Source organism: Ranitomeya imitator, chromosome 9 (genome assembly GCF_032444005.1).
Source record: "Ranitomeya imitator isolate aRanImi1 chromosome 9, aRanImi1.pri, whole genome shotgun sequence".
Taxonomy (NCBI): domain Eukaryota; kingdom Metazoa; phylum Chordata; class Amphibia; order Anura; family Dendrobatidae; genus Ranitomeya; species Ranitomeya imitator.
In genome coordinates, this window is record NC_091290.1 from 21,305,794 (window position 1) to 21,325,423 (window position 19,630).

A 19,630-nucleotide genomic window follows, 5' to 3' on the forward strand; every position below is an offset into this window, starting at 1 on the left:
TCATTGTTGGAAAGACGTCATGCTTCTGATCTCTGGAGATTCACTAATTCGCATAGCAGCCTTTGTTCATTCTTACATTTACAGCTGAGGTTTTGCTACAATTGTATGTCCACAGAGCTTAGTAGTAATAGGAAATGGAATGTATTTCTTTAATATCTTTATAAAAATAAAAAAATAAAAAAACTTAAAACTTTCTTTATCTTCTGCCTCCTAGCAATCCGCGAAAAAAAACGGATGAAATTTGGGGCTGAAATTCTGGATGGGATCTGCCCTGGAATCGTCCACGTCTCAGAACCCGCCGTTCTTTGTAAGACATTGTTTCACCGTGAAGTTCCCGGCCTTTCAAAATTACAAAGTTTGCAATTGAATGAAGGCGATATATAACAATGGCCCGCGAGCCCACAGGGGCACAGTCATTTAATTGAGAAGTGGATGTCTTGGTCTTGGACTTTTTCACCCATCGCCTTTTCCCCATGATACATAGTTGCTGGCGTAAAAATCTCTCATATCACTTTATTGTAGGTTGTCGACTATCTTCGCTAAATATAGTGCAGCCACAAGGGTCTGCGAGAGGCGACGGGGAGACGGTCCACAAAATGTGATGTGATCTGAACATGGCGGCTCCAGACCGATGCACTGATCCATCCGGCATTGGGCTACGTTCCCACAATGAGTATATGGTGAGTTTTTGATCATGCAGATTTTGTGCAGCATTTCTGCACCTATTAGGTAAATTCCGTTACTTTGGGCTATTTTTCATTGCTTTTTTAAGTGAGTTTTTGACGAAACATCAGTCACTCGCTTATTATCTGTATAATCACCAAAACGCTAATTAAAACACACAAGATGATGGCATGAGTCTTGTACATGTAGCGGGTGCAGCGGTTCAACAATTAGCACTGCTGTAGCTGGTAACCCTGATTTTTCCACCAATTTAGCTTTCCTCCTATAAATTCAGTCGAGTCGCTTGCTAATTATCTGTCAACCGCTGTAAAATGCTCTGAAAGTGATTGCAGAAAAGTACCTGTTTCAGGGGGGTAATTGGTCCAGACATTTGCACTGCTGCCTTACAGGAGTCTCTTCCAGACATGTCAGTGTCCGCCCGGCTTGGTCACTTGCTACTTATCTTTGGATCATGACATCACAATATCTTGCCTTGCATTGTTGCCAGAAGTTTCTTAGGGAGACCCATACTGGTTGTAATGGAGGATAACCTCTTGTCTAAGGGAGTCTTACAGAAGATTCTCCCTAGGGAATATAAACTATGTAACATAGTTACAAGAAAACTCTCCGTGGTGCCAACTATAGGTAGCTACCCTGGAAGTCAATGTCCCACACCCATCTATAGGCAACAGTTTTGGGGTTTGCCTTGTTCTCTTCTATGGGCCCACCATTAATATACAGGGTATAGTCCCTGATTTAGGCAGCAGGGTCAATGTTCATAGTATGGTCTCCTCTACTTGGACCGGTCTGGGTGATACATTCTGTATTGCAGATTATGTCGGACCTTTCGGGTTTAATTGTAATAATCGCTGACTGTGCAGAAAAATTGTCTCCTTTCCATGCGCTCCAAGGGAAATCGACAGTTTTCTGGGTCAGCGGCCGGTCAGGTCAGTACAGGGGGCAGAAACCGTAAGTGCTGACAAGGAGCTCGGAGCGAAGGTTTTCTTGTCTTAAAGGTGATACTACAACAAGACCGGTAACAGAACCTATGTCCCCAAACTCATGAACACGGGGCATGAATAACTCATGGAGATCAATGACTTTTAGTTCTGTTCTAAAAGGATCTGTCGTCCTGAAGAGATCCTGCCAATAAGATGCCCCGTTTATGCCTTCCAATGGGTAGCAGGCCTATGTGCTAATGCTAGAAAAAAAAACCTACAGGTCTAAAATTCTTTGGTCATTTATTATTTAATATGTCTTTATAGCAACTAGTTATCCATTTTTGTTAAACAAAGCTCCAAATCCTCATCATAGACATATTTCCGGGATATAACTTGGACTGCCTACAGTCACCACCAGGTGGAGCTCAGGAGCTGGCTGCTTACAGGTTTAATATGGAGTTTAAAGGGAACCGGTCACCAGGTTTGGCCTATATGTGATACGGCCACCACCTTTAAGGCCTTATATACATTATTCTATAATGCTGTATATCTGCCCCCAACCCGACCTGCAAGACAAGAAAAAGAGCTTTTATTATACTCGCCTACGGCGCAGTCCGAGGGGTGTTGCTGGTCTTGGTCCGTCGCCGCCCTTCTTCTTGCGATGTCGTCCTCCTTGTAGCTTTGCGTGGGTGACGCGTCCCTACGTCATCCACACAGTGTCCCTGGCATCGCGCTCCAGCACAGACGTACTTCTCTGCACTTAAAGCACAGCCGTGCACATGCATCGGGGGCACTTTCACCTTTCCCGGTTTGTATCCCAACCCCTTTAAGTAATGTATAACGTCTAATGGGAAGTACAACTGACCCCCACTCTTTAATTACTGTAGGTCACCTATGCTGGTTGGCAATGAGAATCCACATCAGGCCATTACGTGCTGCATAGCCGCAGCGGACTACCCCCTCCCCATGAATAAATAATATTAGAGCTCCTAATTCCCTTAACCAGGACTGCCTGCGGCGGAGCTTTTAAGCCCAACAGCACTTTATCTCACCATCGATTATTTTAATATATTCGTCCTTGTTAGCTATATTTAGTGATGTCTTTCCTGTGCCAGAAAATACAGAAGTATTTTTAAGTTGAGAGATTGGCGACCTGGAAAATCGTGAATAATGAATACGATTCATTGATTTAATCCATGAGCCGAGGTCCCTGGAGGGAAGAATCCGGCGATGGCCTGGTAGCTTCTAGATGCGCTGATCGACTCTCACATCTCGTGAAATTCACCCTTCGTGGGCTCCGGCGCTCGGTGTCACGCCGTGGAGCGGCTTCAGTGACACAATGCTGTATCTACAGATGATGATGACACCTCGGGGGAGTGTGCACTACAAATACCGGATTACCGGGTCATCTCGCACAGTGATCGAAACTCCTAAAGATCAGACCTAAAATGTGAAAACCCCTCCTATAGACAATCCCTTTAAAAATGTGGCACCCAACACTCCTAGCCAACAAGTAGTGTTGCTGAAAAAACAAAATTGGCTCTGAATTCTGCCTCTGGCCACCGCTCGTCTGTGCCACTCTGGGTCTTGTACATGTGTTCAATCTCCGCTTCTTAAAGGGCCCATATGTGCAACGTGCTCCTAACTTCAGTCAGTACAGGGTGTCCTAAGCTTTATTAAGGTCTTCCTATTTGGGGAAAAATGGTGTATTTGGTTCTCACGTGCTACCGGTTGGTTCTTGCAGTTTATGGTCAGGACTCGACTTGTTATCCTGACTGTGTGGTTTTGTCTTCCGCCCATCCTGATCTCCACTCCACCAACTCGACTTGTGCTCGGTCGGACGGTGACTTGCCTGGAGATTTTGAATGCCAATTTTGGATTTGCTGCCTGTCTGTGTTTGAGCCTTTGCTAGAAGAAGACTACTTCAGGGTTAACAACCTGGGGAGTGTCCATAATTATTGGTAGGGTGGGAAGAACGTACAGTGCTGTAGCCTCCACTCCTTAAAGCCCTAAATTCATAGAGGCCTAGTGGGTCCATGTCTTCATTTGGTCTTTGTTACAAACCCTCAACTCTTTGGAGGGTCTACCTTATATCAGAAAACTGTAAAATGCTCTTTGGGGCAACTAAAAAAAAAACAATCTTTGTACATCCTTGTCACACACACAGTGTAGGAAAAACTGAGTGCAACACAAGGGATGAAAGGAATAGAGCCCAACACTAGGGAAGGGGGCAGTGGAGACCCCTAGGCAGATCTAAGCTCACATTGTCTGCCCTAAGCATCCCTACATAGGTTCTGCACCTATCGCCGAGCAAGAACCTAATACCTGCCTGACCCTGGCGATAAGCCCTACTACTTAGGGAATGACGGGGTAAGCACTAATCAATCCCCACTATCACTAAAGACCGCTGGGATAGACTAACAAGGGGAACACTTATCTTTAGTAGACTCAGAGATGTAACACAGACGTCCTCCAGCAACACCAAATAGGAAGATAGCCGACTGCTATAGCTCCAAGCCTCAACTGGGGGAAATGAAAATATCGTAGGCAACTGCCAGCAGCAAGCTGGGAGTCTATAAACACCCAGGTCCAAGTTTATCAATTAGAGCTGGAGAAAGGTTTCCACTGGGTCAAAGAGTCAGAAGGGTTAAGAAGGTGTCTGCCAGGCCAAACGCAGAGACCTTTTGCAGCTAGATGCAGTGTGACTGTCTGCAGCCCCTGACAATCCTTATGTGTAACTAGAATTCACAGCAGTGTTCAGAGTGGTTTCTCCAATAACTGGTGGTGCAAAGCACAAAGCCACCTCATCAGAGTATCAACACAATGCTATCAAATATCACTACCCATATAATAATACCATATCTGTCTAGGTATGCTTACTGTATCTCGGGGCTTCTTAGTCAGTGGAAGCTTTAGTGCCCAGTCTCTGATGGTTGCATCTGCCCATTACTGTTTGTCTAGTGACCATACCAGGATATTTTTTTTTTAATCTATGCCTTAAAGCCAAGAATTACCGTACATTGAGAATGGGGTTTTGTCTATGGATTTTCTCAGTGGTGTTAATGGTTGGGCTGCAGTTCTCCTTTTATCCTGCGGAGGTGCTGTAGGTAAAACGAACATTTTAGATTCCAGAAAGAAGAACCACAACCTAAACTGGACGGTCCCTTTTTATGCCTCATGCAAGGCTCACATAAAACAAAACTGTAGGGAATACTCCTCTCCAGGAACTGACCCATTTTCTGGCCTAAAATAAAGCATCATTTCATCTCTGATGAGTATAATTGGACTGACTGAAGAGGCAGATTTTATTTTCTCTTCTCAGAATCACAAAAGACTTAGTACGCGAATCCCAGATAGGATACTGAACCCTGACTGTGCATCCTGTGAACTATACATGGTACAATCAGGGGGGTAAAAGGGACCTTTAAAATTCCCTCTCCCGGTGCGACTCCCTATTGTGTATGTTGCATCTTGTGGAACGTAAAGCAATGTCGCACTACACGTAACAAAGTATCAACAGCACAAAACATTACTGGAGACATAAAGAGGAACATCACTTATCGCTTAAAGTGTTAGGCCACCTTATAGCTACAACAGCAGAAAAACATTTATGCATCCCATTAATTTTTTTAAAGTTTTTGTTGGCATTCTTCATCTTACTGTAGCCACATGTCCTTTGTCCCATCCATAGCATGGCTGCAGATGGAGGGGTGACAGATATGGCGCCTAGCCTTCTGCTTTGTAACATACTATGTGAACAATCTGCGCTTGCGCCATCAGAAATCTCGCGTGGGCGTAGTATGTATCCACGGAGAAGACTGGGTGACATTACACTGCGAGCGACATCTGCGGGAATCTAGCCCAGGTCAAATGAGTCTCCATCTGCCGTCATGTTATGGACAGAAGTACCGTGGATGGCATGGAGGGCTTGACGGAAAAGGGGGATTATCCTCAGCAGTATGGAAAATGGCGCAAACATTACAGTAACAATACAATACCAGCCGCTCATCATGAGACGAGGCTTTTAAAGGAGGGTTTTAATGTATAAGTCAGGCCAGCTAGCAGGTATAATTGGGGAATATTGTACATTTCTGCTACTGGTAATAGTGTTATGAGCTCAGTATTAAAGATCTCCTTGGAGTCTGGCATCCATCTGAAAAGGACACGTTGCCTATCCATCGGTCAGCTGCTCTCAGCCAATCCGCATCATAGGGAGGATTCTCCGCAGTGATGATAGGCTGACAGGCAAGGCTCTGCTCACAGCGTTGATCTTCAATGTCCACTTCAGTTGGATACCAGGCACATTACAAGAATGAAGAGATCAGGGGCTTATCAGACTGATATTAAAAGACAGCACAGCTCAGGAACTTTCTACATATTGCAGCTAATACTCATCGTAGCTTCCAGAAGTATAAGATCAGCTATCTGACTTGTAAAGTAGCAGTACTGAGCGTGATTGCAGGTGTCTTTTTTTTCTTCCCATGGAAATGGCCGATTTGGAGAACCAATAAAAGGTGTGACGGTCATTTTGATCAGGTCCCCGAGGTGATTAAGGAGTATCACAATGCCTGGACTTTGGGCACATGCCCCAGAGACCTTGGCTCTGCCTCTTTATTAGATTTCTTCATGCATTGGGGATACAGATATAATATTTATATAAACATTGCATCTATTTAGCCTTTGAGAAAGTCTCACACTTGGAGTCGAAACGTCGCAATTTTGGGCTATTAAATAGCACTTTTTTCACCTTTAAACTAGTGTGCTGCCTCCATTTTTTTTTTTGTTATATACGTTTCGGCTCCAAGTATGAGACTTTCTCAGAGGCTAAATATATACAGTGTCTATACAAATATATTATAATATATATATATATATATATAGGCACCAATTTCTTGTACACACAACTGCTTGGCACCCCCTTTTCTGAGCATTTAATCTACCTCCCAATGGCTGGGTCCCTGAGCAGTCGGACACGGGTCCTGCTCTGCCCCATCTACATTGAGCTTTTAATACTAGAGGATAGGACCATCTCTATTGGGGTACACCTTGACGCGGTGGGATGACTTACTTTTTTTTTTTTTCAACAGCAGCATTTACTAAGTGCCCTGTGTTATTTCTATGTATATTATTATTTACTTACAGAAGGATATATTCTCATTTTATTACCATCTTAGGTGTTGATTAGTAGGCACATGGTTTACAATCGCACCAATGACCTGGAGCCTATGGGGGGCTGAAAGATCCCTTTCTGCAACATGCATGATGGTTCAGGGCACGTTTGGAGATTTTGAATTGGGACCCCCAAGCTTGAATTGACCCCGCTGGTTCTTTGCAGGGTGGCAGGGTCCCTGCGGTCCACCATCACACTTTGCTGTGTCAGTATCTGCTGCTCCTGCGCAGCGGATGGAGGAGGCAGCAGAGGATTGTATTACAGCTGATGGGACGCGCTAACACATAATGGGCTCGTTTTCTGCAGTCATCGCACATTGATGAGAATTCGCACAAGGATGCAGCTATAGCTATATACCCAGGGGTGACCTCACAAACCGTGTCTATTGGGGTTTTTTTTTAAAGGAACGCGCAGATGAGTAGAGATAGGAGATGGAGTCACAGGGGATTTATTGTATGGACTCTTAAATAACACTATATGTGAAGAACATCTGTGATATGAATACATGTAACCGTAGATATAGCAAATACTGTATACAGTATATAAAATGTACAAATTATACAGAAGAAACCCTTTTAGTTGAAATACTGCATCAGTCCACACACGAGGCCATGCAGATCCTGAGAATCTGAACCTTCCCGACCGCCTCTCTACAATAATAATGCCAATAAGGTAGAATCATTACATTTCTTTACATGTAAAATAATAAGTCCAGTGGTCAAAAAATGGTCACCACATGAAAGATATATAGCATCGGATATTTCGAGGTAAAAAAAATAACCAAGGTCACGGAAAAGATAATTTAGTGGCCATGGTTGTGTCACTGCGCGTGCCACATGTATTGCTGCTGGTCAGGGCTTCCTCAGGGGTCCTTTCAACATTTTTTTTCATGACCTTTTCTATCAATGTAAAACCATATAAATACGCAATATTGGACATACAACCATATAAATACATTCACCTATGAGCAAAATCGTGAATGGCCCAACACGTGCACAATAACATAGAGAATGGCAAAAACATCCTGAGCCGAGGATGCTCAATACCTGAGAAGGTGCAGACGCAGAAAGTGAAGGTGCCCGGTCCGGACATGGAGAGTTGCACCTCCTCCTCCATAAACTCATGGCATGTTTTATAAGATTCAGATTATTGATTTATGATATTATCCTTAGCTGTAAAGCACTTTTGGTTGAGGAATTATTACTAGTAAGCATTATTGTCCTAGATCGGGGGTGCACAAGCGGAAACCCGTGAAGCCATTCTGTTTCGCCTTCAACCATCTGGTCATAGACAAGCTAGATTGGTGGTTGCTCACATGACTTTCCATGTCAGGTAGACGATAAGTAGCAGATTGCACTGGGTCAGGGATAGGTAAGTGTTAGTGGTGCCAGGTGGAGGAACTGTAGTGGGTGTAGAAGTTGCTGTTGGACCCATGCCTTGTAGCTTAGGGGGACCATATAAGACCAGTACTAACAAAGACCCATGATTGTTAGGGGTCATATTGAAGATTTTGCATTGGATCCCAAGAGCTTGACGTTCCCCTCTGTGTTCCCTATATACAGCTGCATGTAAAAGTTTGGGCACCTCTGGTCAAAATTACTGTTATTGTGAACAGTGAAGCAAGTTGAAGATGAAATGATCTATAAAAGGCCTAAATTTAATAATCACATATTTCCTTTGCATTTTAGGCAAAAAAAAAAAAAAAAAAAAAAAAAAAAAAAATATATATATATATATATATATATATATATATATATATATATATATATATATATATATACAGGGTGGAGCGCGGTAATTTGCTGATTTGGGAATGAAATAAAAAAATTATGATCATTAGAAAAATTTATTTTATATTTTAATTATACTGAACAGTAATGGAATTTTTAAATTACATGGTTTTAAATAGTGTATCTGGCAAATGTCGACCTTCGCTATCCACACACTGCTGCATACGTTTTCTGAAGTTTTCATGAACTCTAACAAGCATGTCCACTGGTATTCTGCCAATTTCAGCTTCAATATTGTTCCTTAGGTCTTCCAAGGTGTTGGGACGGTTGATATACACCTTAGACTTCAGGTAACCCCAAAGGAAAAAATCGCATGGGGCTAAATCTGGTGAGCGTGCTGGCCAGTTCACATCTCCCCTCAAAGAGATAAGCCGTCCAGGAAACATTTGCCTCAAACAATTCATGGTAACCCTCGCTGTGTGTGCAGTGGCACCATCCTGTTGGAACCATGTATCCTCTAGTTCCATTGCCTCAAGAGCCGGCTGAAAATAATCCTGTATCATAGACAAGTACCGTTCGGAGTTCACAGTTATGGCACGACCATTATCCTGATAAAAGTAGGGACCAATGATGCCTACTCGTGATATGGCGCACCACACAGTGACGCGGTCCGAATGCAGAGGTCTCTCGTGAACTTCTCTGGGGTTTGTTTCACTCCAGTAATGCATATTTTGTTTGTTTACACACCCACTGAGGTGAAAATGTGAAAATTCACCCAATTTACAATTGATTGCCGTCCAGGAACACGTCCGCGTGGAGGAACAGCGAATTGTAAACGAAAAGCACGCTGCACTGCAATGATTGAGTGGGCATTTGAAAAATACGCTTCAACACAAAATGACCTCTCCTCACGTGTCCACTGCATGATGGCAACTGAAAGGCAGAGGAATACAAATCTCCCATCAGCCACTGTAAGCCACACCCACTCTCCCCTCTCTTCGACCGACAGTGCCGCCACAGCATGCAGTGCAAAAAAGCAAATTACCGCGCTCCACCCTGTATATATATATATATATATATATATATATATATATATATATATATATATATATATATATATATATATATATATATATATATATATACAGGGTGACTATGTACTTTTTTTAAATGAAAAAAAAAAGACTATATACAGTACAGACCAAAAGTTTGGACACACCTTCTCATTTAAAGATTTTTCTGTATTTTCATGACTATGAAAATTGTAAATTCACACTGAAGGCATCAAAACTATGAATTTAAACATGTGGAATTATATACTTAATTTCAGTTGATTCACACTTTTTGTTATGTCTTATATTCTAGGTTCTTCAAAGTAGCCACCTTTTGCTTTGATGACTGCTTTACACACTCTTGGCATTCTCTTGATGAGCTTCAAGAGGTAGTCACCGGGAATGGTTTTCACTTCACAGGTGTGCCCTGTCAGGTTTAATAAATGGGATTTCTTGCCTTATAAATGGGGTTGGGACCATCAGTTGTGTTGTGCAGAAGTCTGGTGGATACACAGCTGATAGTCCTACTGAATAGACTGTTAGAATTTGTATTATGGCAAGAAAAAAGCAGCTAAGTAAAGAAAAACAAGTGGCCATCATTACTTTAAGAAATGAAGGTCAGTCAGTCTGAAAAATTGAGAAAACTTTGAAAGTGTCCCCAAGTGCAGTGGCAAAAACTATCAAGCGCTACAAAGAAACTGGCTCACATGAGGACCGCCCCAGGAAAGGAAGACCAAGAGTCACCTCTGCTTCTGAGGATAAGTTTGTCCGAGTCACCAGCCTCAGAAATCGCAGGTTAACAGCAGCTCAGATTAGAGACCAGGTCAATGCCACAGAGTTCTAGCAGCAGACACATCTCTACAACAACTGTTAAGAGGAGACTTTGTGCAGCAGGCCTTCATGGTAAAATAGCTGCTAGGAAACCACTGCTAAGGACAGGCAACAAGCAGAAGAGACTTGTTTGGGCTAAAGAACACAAGGAATGGACATTAGACCAGTGGAAATCTGTGCTTTGGTCTGATGAGTCCAAATTTGAGATTTTTGGTTCCAACCACCGTGTCTTTGTGCGAAGCAGAAAAGGTGAACGGATGGACTCTACATGCCTGGTTCCCACCGTGAAGCATGGAGGAGGAGGTGTGATGGTGGGGGGGTGCTTTGCTGGTGACACTGTTAGGGATTTATTCAAAATTGAAGGCATACTGAACCAGCATGGCTACCACAGCATCTGGCAGCGGCATGCTATTCCATCCGGTTTGCGTTTAGTTGGACCATCATTTATTTTTCAACAGGACAATGACCCCAAACACACCTCCAGGCTGTGTAAGGGCTATCTGACCAAGAACGAGAGTGATGGGGTGCTACGCCAGATGACCTGGCCTCTATAGATGGTTTGGGGTGAGCTGGACCGCAGAGTGAAGGCAAAAGGGCCAACAAGTGCTAAGCATCTCTGGGAACTCCTTCAAGATTGTTGGAAGACCATTCCCGGTGACTACCTCTTGAAGCTCATCAAGAGAATGCCAAGAGTGTGCAAAGCAGTCATCAAAGCAAAAGGTGGCTACTTTGAAGAACCTAGAATATAAGACATAATTTCAGTTGTTTCACACTTTTTTTGCTAAGTATATACCGTAATTCCACATGTGTTAATTCATAGTTTTGATGCCTTCAGTGTGAATGTACAATTTTCATAGTCATGAAAATACAGAAAAATCTTTAATTGAGAAGGTGTGTCCAAACTTTTGGTCTGTACTGTATATAGTCTTTTTTTTTTTTCATTTTAAAAAAGTACATAGTCACCCTGCATGGTTGGTACCTAGTAGCGCCCCCTTTTGAAAGTATCACAGCTTGTAAACGCTTTTTGGAGCCAGACAAGAATCTTTCAATTCTTGTTTGAGGGATTTTCCTTCATTCTTCCTCGGACAATTCTTCCCGTTCTGTGAGATCCCGGGGTCGTCTTGCATCCTCTGCTATTTTGAGGACTAATGGTAAAAAGCGATGGACAGGCACATCCAATAATAATAAAATAAATCGTCAATCTTTATTCCAAATACATATCTTTAAAAATCCATACAAGGATGATGTGGTACAGGAGCCAGGGGATCCTAAACTTTTACATGCCTCTGTATTCTGGTGTTTTGACTCCTGTTTAGCACAGAAAGGAGTCAATGAAATAATGAAGAGGCTGGGCTATGAATGCTGCTATATTCATTGTAGTTTATGGGAGTAAGGAAACACTTGGAAAGAGCGGCATGCATGGTCTCGGGGGAGAAAGGAATCCAAAAAACTATCCACCATTTATGGCATATTTATTTTAATATACCATTTATGTCTCAGGGTGATGCCCCCTAGTACCCAAGGTGTTTTGTCTGGTTTAATCTGATCAAAGACGTTTCTGCCTCCCTGATCTAGGGGAATGGTTAGGAGGGAACGGCTTATAAGTCTCTGTTTTCCCTCCTGTTTCTACCTATGTCCTGTTTGCACTTCTTTTTTTATTTTGTACTGTTTATTTATTTTTTATATTTGAACTCTTTATTTATTTTTCTTTGCACATTCTGTTTTTAACATTCTTGCCTGATATTTTCCATGTAAATAAATTATACTATGTATTAATATTTAAGCGCTCGGTTGCATTTTTCGCACACCACCTTTCTCTCGTCTCGTATTCGATGTTCTTATGGATTAGTGGTAATTAGGGCACCAGTGGGCATGCTGAGTGGTGCCAGCTTTATTATTTACTGATTTTAAAGGAACATCTATGAGCAGAACTTCGCAGAGATACAATGCTGGACGTGACATTGCAAACAGATTATAACCCGTAGTCGCTTCTGTATTGATAGAGCAAATTCGCCAAAGCTGAGGCCGGATTTATGTTCAAGGTTAAAGACTTTCGTCCTTAGTCAGACAGGCCTACAATTCCCCAATATCTGCAGTGCTAGGAATGGGGTACAAGTCCTGTAAGTGCATAATCTGCAGGAAAGTAACAGCCGCAGCTCTGTGCAGTGAATATATTCATAGTGATCGTCACTCCTCCATCCCCAGATGTCTCCAGTCTTCTTTGCAGTTCCCCCACCTACTTCAGCTGATTATGGAGACTCTCACCAATTCTTCCCATTATTACCAGTACTGTCGAGGCCAGACACCTGTATATAGAGTTTATACACTCCTACCTAAACTGCCCCGACAGCTAAGACGGGTGCTTCTTTCTATTATACATATGTGGGCAGAATAAAGGGGGTTTTTGACCTTGCAGAACTGTGTCCTGATTGGATTAGGTGCGTATACTCAACCTCCGCTTCATTCATAGTCAATGGGACTGCCATAAAAAGCCAAATACCATGCTTCACTATTTCCAGCAGTCCCATAGACAATGAATAAAGCCGAGATTGAGCATGCACACCCATAGTCAATGAATAGAGCGGAGATCGAGCATGCACACCCATAGTCAATGAATAGCGTGGAGATCAAGCATGCACACCCATAGTCAATGAATAGAGTGGAGATCGAGCATGCACACCCATAGTCAATGAATAGAGCGGAGATCGAGCATGCACACCCATAGTTAATGAATAGAGCAGAGATCGAGCATGCACACCCATAGTCGATGATTAGAGCGGAGATTGAGCATGCTCACCCATAGTCGATGAATAGAGCGGAGATCGACTATGGGTGAGCATGTTCGATCTCCGCTCTATTCATCGACTATGGGTGAGCATGCTCAATCTCTGCTCTATTCATTAACTATGGGTGAGCATGCTCGATCTCCGCTCTATTCATCGACTATGGGTGAGCATGCTCAATCTCCGCTCTAATCATCGACTATGGGTGAGCATGCTCGATGAATAGAGCGGAGATCGAGCATGCACACCCATAGTCAATGAATAGAGCGGAGATCGAGCATGCACACCCATAGTCAATGAATAGAGCGGAGATCGAGCATGCTCACCCATAGTCAATGAATAGAGCGGAGATCGAGCATGCTCACCCATAGTCAATGAATAGAGCGGAGATCGAGCATGCACACCCATAGTCAATGAATAGAGCGGAGATCGAGCATGCTCACCCATAGTCAATGAATAGAGCGGAGATCGAGCATGCTCACCCATAGTCAATGAATAGAGCGGAGATCGAGCATGCACACCCATAGTCAATGAATAGAGCGGAGATCGAGCATGCACACCCATAGTCAATGAATAGAGCGGAGATCGAGCATGCACACCCATAGTCAATGAATAGAGCGGAGATCGAGCATGCTCACCCATAGTCAATGAATAGAGCGGAGATCGAGCGTGCTCACCCATAGTCAATGAATAGAGCGGAGATCGAGCATGCTCACCTCTGATCCATTCAAGACCAGCTGCCTCCTGGGTTTCTCAGCTCTTTTCCATAGGTCGCTGGGGGTCCATGCTGTCAAACCCACTGCAGCAATCAGGAAGTTATGGCCCATCTGATGGATTGGGGATGACTTTCTTTTTTTAGGAATAAAGGGGTTGTTCGAGACTTGAACAATGATGGCCTATCCTTTAGGATAGGTCCTCAATGTCTGATCAGTTTGGGGGGCGACACCCAGCACCCTCGCCGTTCAGCTGTTCCCTGTGCCGGCAGCTGCCAAAACTGCCTATTTGCAGAGCTGCCCAGCACCATCTCCGAAATAGTGGTCATAATGGCTGCGGCCGTGTACTGCACCCCCCATATTGGTTTCACTAGGGGGATGTGCGTTACTCGGCTGTGCTGTGCAGCTCTGCAACTGAGCAATTCCGGCTGTCGCCGCCGCCAGAAATAACTGATCGGTGAGGGTACCAGGTGTCGCACCCCCACCAATCAGATATTGATGACCTATCCTAAGGATAGGCCATCAATGAAGTCCATGACAACCCCTTTAACCAAGTTAATTTGTATGAACATAATCTTGCATGCCTGGGTTACTATGTGTCTTTAGATACATTTTCCATCTCATCCGATAAAGGGGGTGATGCTGGGGGGAAAGCAGCGAGGTCCGAGATTAGATTAGCCTCCTTCCAAATACTGATGTAAAATACTGACCGTGTGAACGTGGCCTAAATCTTAGTTAGCTGCACCCCATCTTCTTGGAAGCTTTGCATTATGTGTTCTTAGCCCTTTTAAGCCTAATCGCCAACTCCCTTCTTTTTTTTTTTACCGACAATCCGTTAAGCGTAGCCTGACACATTGCGTTCTGTACAAGGACAAACATGCAATAATGTCCAAGTATTTTTGGCCAAGAACACAGACAAAGAATGAAGGCCGTATATTTATAGAGTGGACAGACCATCCCCCGCTCCCTAATTATCTATTCACGGCCAGTTCGCTTTGTGCCGCTCAATAAATGCCGGTATTTACTGTATATTGGCAGATGCTGAGGCTGCAGACGGAAGGAGGGTGTGAGGCTTTTATGTCTTTTAGTATTCACTTTTACTCGCTCGTATTAACCACTGTATCTGATTTTGGGCCTACATTGGGCAGGGGTGGCAGTGGCAGCCATTGAAGAGAGTCCTTTAGTGAAGATTAAAGGGAACCTGTCAGCACGTTTTTTCCATATGGATGTAGTGAAATGACTGTATGGTGACTTGATTATACTTTTTTTTTTTAGGAATCTGATGCGTGAGTCATGAGAAATCTTCCATAGAATCCATATGTAGATTAGGCTGGAAGTGCACTGGGGGCGTGGCAAAGCACAGTTTCTCCGAAACGCATTGACACTTGGTTATCCAGATCCTCTCACTTCTATTGGAGGTGAAAACCGGTAGTAATGTGATGCTGATGTTGATGTGCACAAGTTTGGGCAAACTACTCATGGCCACCATAGGTGTAGGTCCTCTTACCTCTTGATACATCTGAAGCTCTTTAAAGGTTTTTCCTCCCAGGATACAGGACATCCCTTCCTCTCTTGACCAACCAGGCATAGGGCCTCTTTCTCTTTGGGTTCCATAGCAGAATGGGTCAAAAATAGCTACCTGCACAATAAAATAAAGGGAACACTTATACAACACAATGTGACTCCAAGTCAATCACACTTCTGTGAGATCATCCTGTCCAGTTATGAAGCAACACTGATTGTGAATCAATTTTTCCTGCTGCAAATGGAACAGACAACAGGTAGAAATGATAGGCAATTAGCAAGAGAACCCCTATAAAGAAGCAGTTCCGCAGGGGGTGACCACAGACCATTTCTCTGTTCTCAACTTTTTTGGCTGTTGTTTTGCTCACTTTTGCATTTTGTCATTGTTCTCACCCCTTGAGGTACAGTACAGTAGCATGAGGCGGTGTCTACAACCCACATAACTTGCTCAGGTAGTGCAGCTCTTCTAGGATGGCACATCAATGCGAGCTGTGGCAAGAAGGGTAGCTGTGTCTGACAGCACAGTGGCCAGAGCGTGGAACAGATACCAGGAGACAGGCCAGTACACCAGGAGATGTGGAGGGGGCTGTAGGAGGGCAACAACCAAGCAGCAGGACCTCCAGGAGGAGCAGTGCCAAAGCCCTGCAAAATAACCTCCAGCACGCCACTAACACCAATATATCTGCTCACACTGTCAGAAACAGACTCCATGAGGGCGGTATGATGGCCCAAAGTCCACAAGTGGGTGTTGTGCTTACAGCCCAAAACCATGCAGGGCGACTGGCATTTGCCAGAGAACACCAAGATTGGCAGACTTGACATTGGTGCCCTGTGCTCTTCACGGATGAGAGCAGGTTAACACTGAGCACATGTGACAGACGTGACAGAGTCTGTAGACGCCATGGAGAGCGATCTGCTGCCTGCAACATCCTCCAGCATGACTGTTTTGGCAGTGGGTCAGTAATGGTGTGGGGTGGCATTTCTTTGGAGGGCCGCACAGCCCTCCATGTGCTCGCCAGAGGTAGCCTGACTGCCATTAGGTACCGGGATGAGATCTTCAGACCCAATATGAGACCATATGCTGGTGCACTGGACTCTCTGGGTTCCTCCTAATGCGGAACAATGCTATGCCTCATCTGCCTGAAGTGTATCAGCAGATCCTGCATGTTGAAGACATTGATGCTATGGACTGGCCCGCCCAGGAGAACATCCGCCGCCTCATCAGGAGCATGCCCAGGCGTTGTAGGGAGGTCATACAGGCATGTGGAGGTCACACACACTACTGAGCATCATTTCCTTGTCTTGTGACATTGCCACTGAAGTTGGATCAGCCTGTACCGTAATTTGATTTTCCACTTTGATTTTGAGCATCATTCCAAATCCAGACCTCCATGGGATATTCATTTTGATTTACGTTGATAATTTTTATGCTTTATTGTTCAACACATTCCACTATGTAATGAATAAAGATTTACAACTGGAATATGTCATTCAGTGATACCTAGGATGTGGGATTTTAGTGTTCCCTTTATTGTTTTTAGCAGTGTACTTTATTAGTGTGTGGACATCGTAGAACCCCCTTAATTAGAAAGATGTCCATCTGTGTTTTACACGACTAGCTATTAATTTCAATTGGTGCTGCTTACCATGCAATCCCATGGAGCAGCTGCAGCATAGTGCCATCCACAGCTTCCTCCAATGTAGTCAGCGGATCGCCAGGATCATTTCATGCTTAGAGTGTTGTCTTTTTCCGAAAATCACTTACAGCCTGTATTATAATCAGGGCCGGCGTCAGCACCCGGCGCACCCGGGCAAATGCCGGGGCCCTGGCGAGACTGGGGGGCCCATAACAGTAAGACACTTATTATGCCGGCATTGCCGACACTGATGCGCAGCGCATCATGCGCTCCTGGGGGGCCCCCGAAGCTGGACTACATTCCCGAGTTCAACTCTCCCTCCCTGTGTTAGTGTGCTGTGGGCTGTGTCTGATTGCAGCCAGGACTTGGAGGCGGAGCTGGAGCGGATATATGATTCCCAGCAACAGGAGGTGGGACTCACTGACTGGGACTCACTGCAGCAGGAATACTCACCAATCACCGTCCATGGGGATAGAAGAGTAACTTCCGGGCCGGTGGTCGTCACTTCCGGGTGAGAGTGAGGAGCTCATCACTAAGAAGAGCAGCGCTGTTGCTGACACACAGATCACGTCGCGACATGGTCTGGGACCCGGTCCAGTTCCAGCGCAGCGAGCAGCAGAAGACGAGCAGCATTCATCAGTGCATGTGCTCAGATCCTGTATCCACAACGGTCGGGGACGATGGCGTGGTGGTGGGTGAGCTGGGCTGCCTGTGCTATATACTACGTGGGCTGCCTGTGCTATATACTACGTGGGCTGCCTGTGCTATATGCTACGTGGGCTGCCTGTGCTATATGCTACGTGGGCTGCCTGTGCTATATGCTACGTGGGCTGCCTGTGCTATATGCTACGTGGCCAGTGCTATATGCTACGTGGGCTGTATTATATGCTACGTGGGCTGTGTTATATGCTACGTGGGCTGTGTTATATGCTACGTGGGCTGTGGTATATTTCTCTGCTGTATCTGAGCATCATGAAGCATGGTATGTGTTTAAGAGGGGGGCCCACTGAGACTCTTTCGCCCGGGGCCCTCAAAAACCTGGAGCCGGCCCTGATTATAATCCAGACTGGTGTTCACATTTCTGCAGGTTTTAGAGCTCTAATCTCCCACAGCATTCCCTGCTTCCACAATGTCTTCAAAGGTTCTCTGGTCATTCACATTCAGATAATTGTTAACTTTACAAAAGCCACTATACAGTCATCTGATGTCCCCATGATGCCAAGCGGTGACCGTGATTGCTATTCTCCAGGTTGTAGACTACTTCTAATTATGACTAGCAGAATAGTGAGTGCAGCTCTGGAGTATACATTACTGATCCTAAGTTACATCCTGTATTAATGTATGCACACAGTGACTGCAACAGCAGAATAGTGAGTGCAGCTCTGGAGTATAATACAGGATGTAACTCAGGATCAGTAATGTAATGTATGTACACAGTGACTGCACCAGCAGAATAGTGAGTGCAGCTCTGGAGTATAATACAGGATGTAACTCAGGATCAGTAATGTATGTACACAGTGACTGCACTATAAGAATAGTGAGTGCAGCTCTGGAGTATAATACAGGATGTAACTCAGGATCAGTAATGTAATGTATGTACACAGTGACTGCACCAGCAGAATAGTGAGTGCAGCTCTTGGGTATAATACAGGATGTAACTCAGGATCAGTAATGTAATGTATGTACACAGTGACTGCACCAGCAGAATAGTGAGTGCAGCTCTGGAGTATAATACAGGATGTAACTCAGGATCAGTAATGTAATGTATGTACACAGTGACTGCACCAGCTGAATAGTGAGTGCAGCTCTGGGGTACAATACAGGATGTAACTCAGGATCAGTAATGTAATGTATGTACACAGTGACTGCACCATAAGAATAGTGAGTGCAGCTCTGGAGTATAATACAGGATGTAACTCAGAATCAGTACAGGATCAGTAATGTAATGTATGTACACAGTGACTGCACCAGCAGAATAGTGAGTGCAGCTCTGGAGTATAATACAGGATGTAACTTAGGGTCAGTAATGTATGTACACAGTGACTGCACCAGCAGAATAGTGAGTGCAGCTCTGGGGTATAATACAGGATGTAACTCAGGATCAGTAATGTAATGTATGTGCACAGTGACTGCACCAGCAGAATAGTGAGTGCAGCTCTGGGGTATAATACGGGATGTAACTCAGGATCAGTAATGTAATGTATGTACACAGTGACTGCACCAGCAGAATAGTGAGTGCAGCTCTGGAGTATAATACAGGATGTAACTTAGGGTCAGTAATGTAATGTATGTACTGTCATGATTCCAATGGCAGGGAATCACAAAAGGACAAGCACCAACGAGCTCTAGGGTGATGGAACCTGAGCTGACCGCGACCCTAAACCTGAACACACAAATAACAATAGCCGGGGAACGTGCCTACGTTGATCCTAGACGTCTCGCACCAGCCGAAGATCTAACTTCCCCTATTAGAAGAAACACAGACCTCTCTTGCCTCCAGAGAAATACCCCACAGAAATAGCAGCCCCCCACATATAATGACGGTGAAATGAGAGGAAGGCACATACACATTATGAAAACAGATTC

General features: G+C 44.3%; 1 protein-coding gene across 2 annotated transcripts in view; it reads left to right on the plus strand.

Annotated features, from left to right (window-relative positions):
- The first annotated feature begins 212 nt into the window (after positions 1 to 212).
- The window catches only part of TMEM86A (transmembrane protein 86A), a 92,005-nt gene continuing 72,587 nt past the window's right edge, over positions 213 to 19,630 (plus strand). Inside the window, exons 1-2 of one of the 2 annotated variants that reach the window (XM_069738579.1) lie at positions 213 to 307; positions 523 to 680. In XM_069738579.1, coding sequence (XP_069594680.1) covers positions 615 to 680 — 66 coding nt within the window. In that variant the 5' untranslated portion in view covers positions 213 to 307; positions 523 to 614. Of the gene's footprint in view, positions 681 to 19,630 lie in introns of both variants that reach the window. The other variant, XM_069738580.1, reaches the window with a different exon arrangement.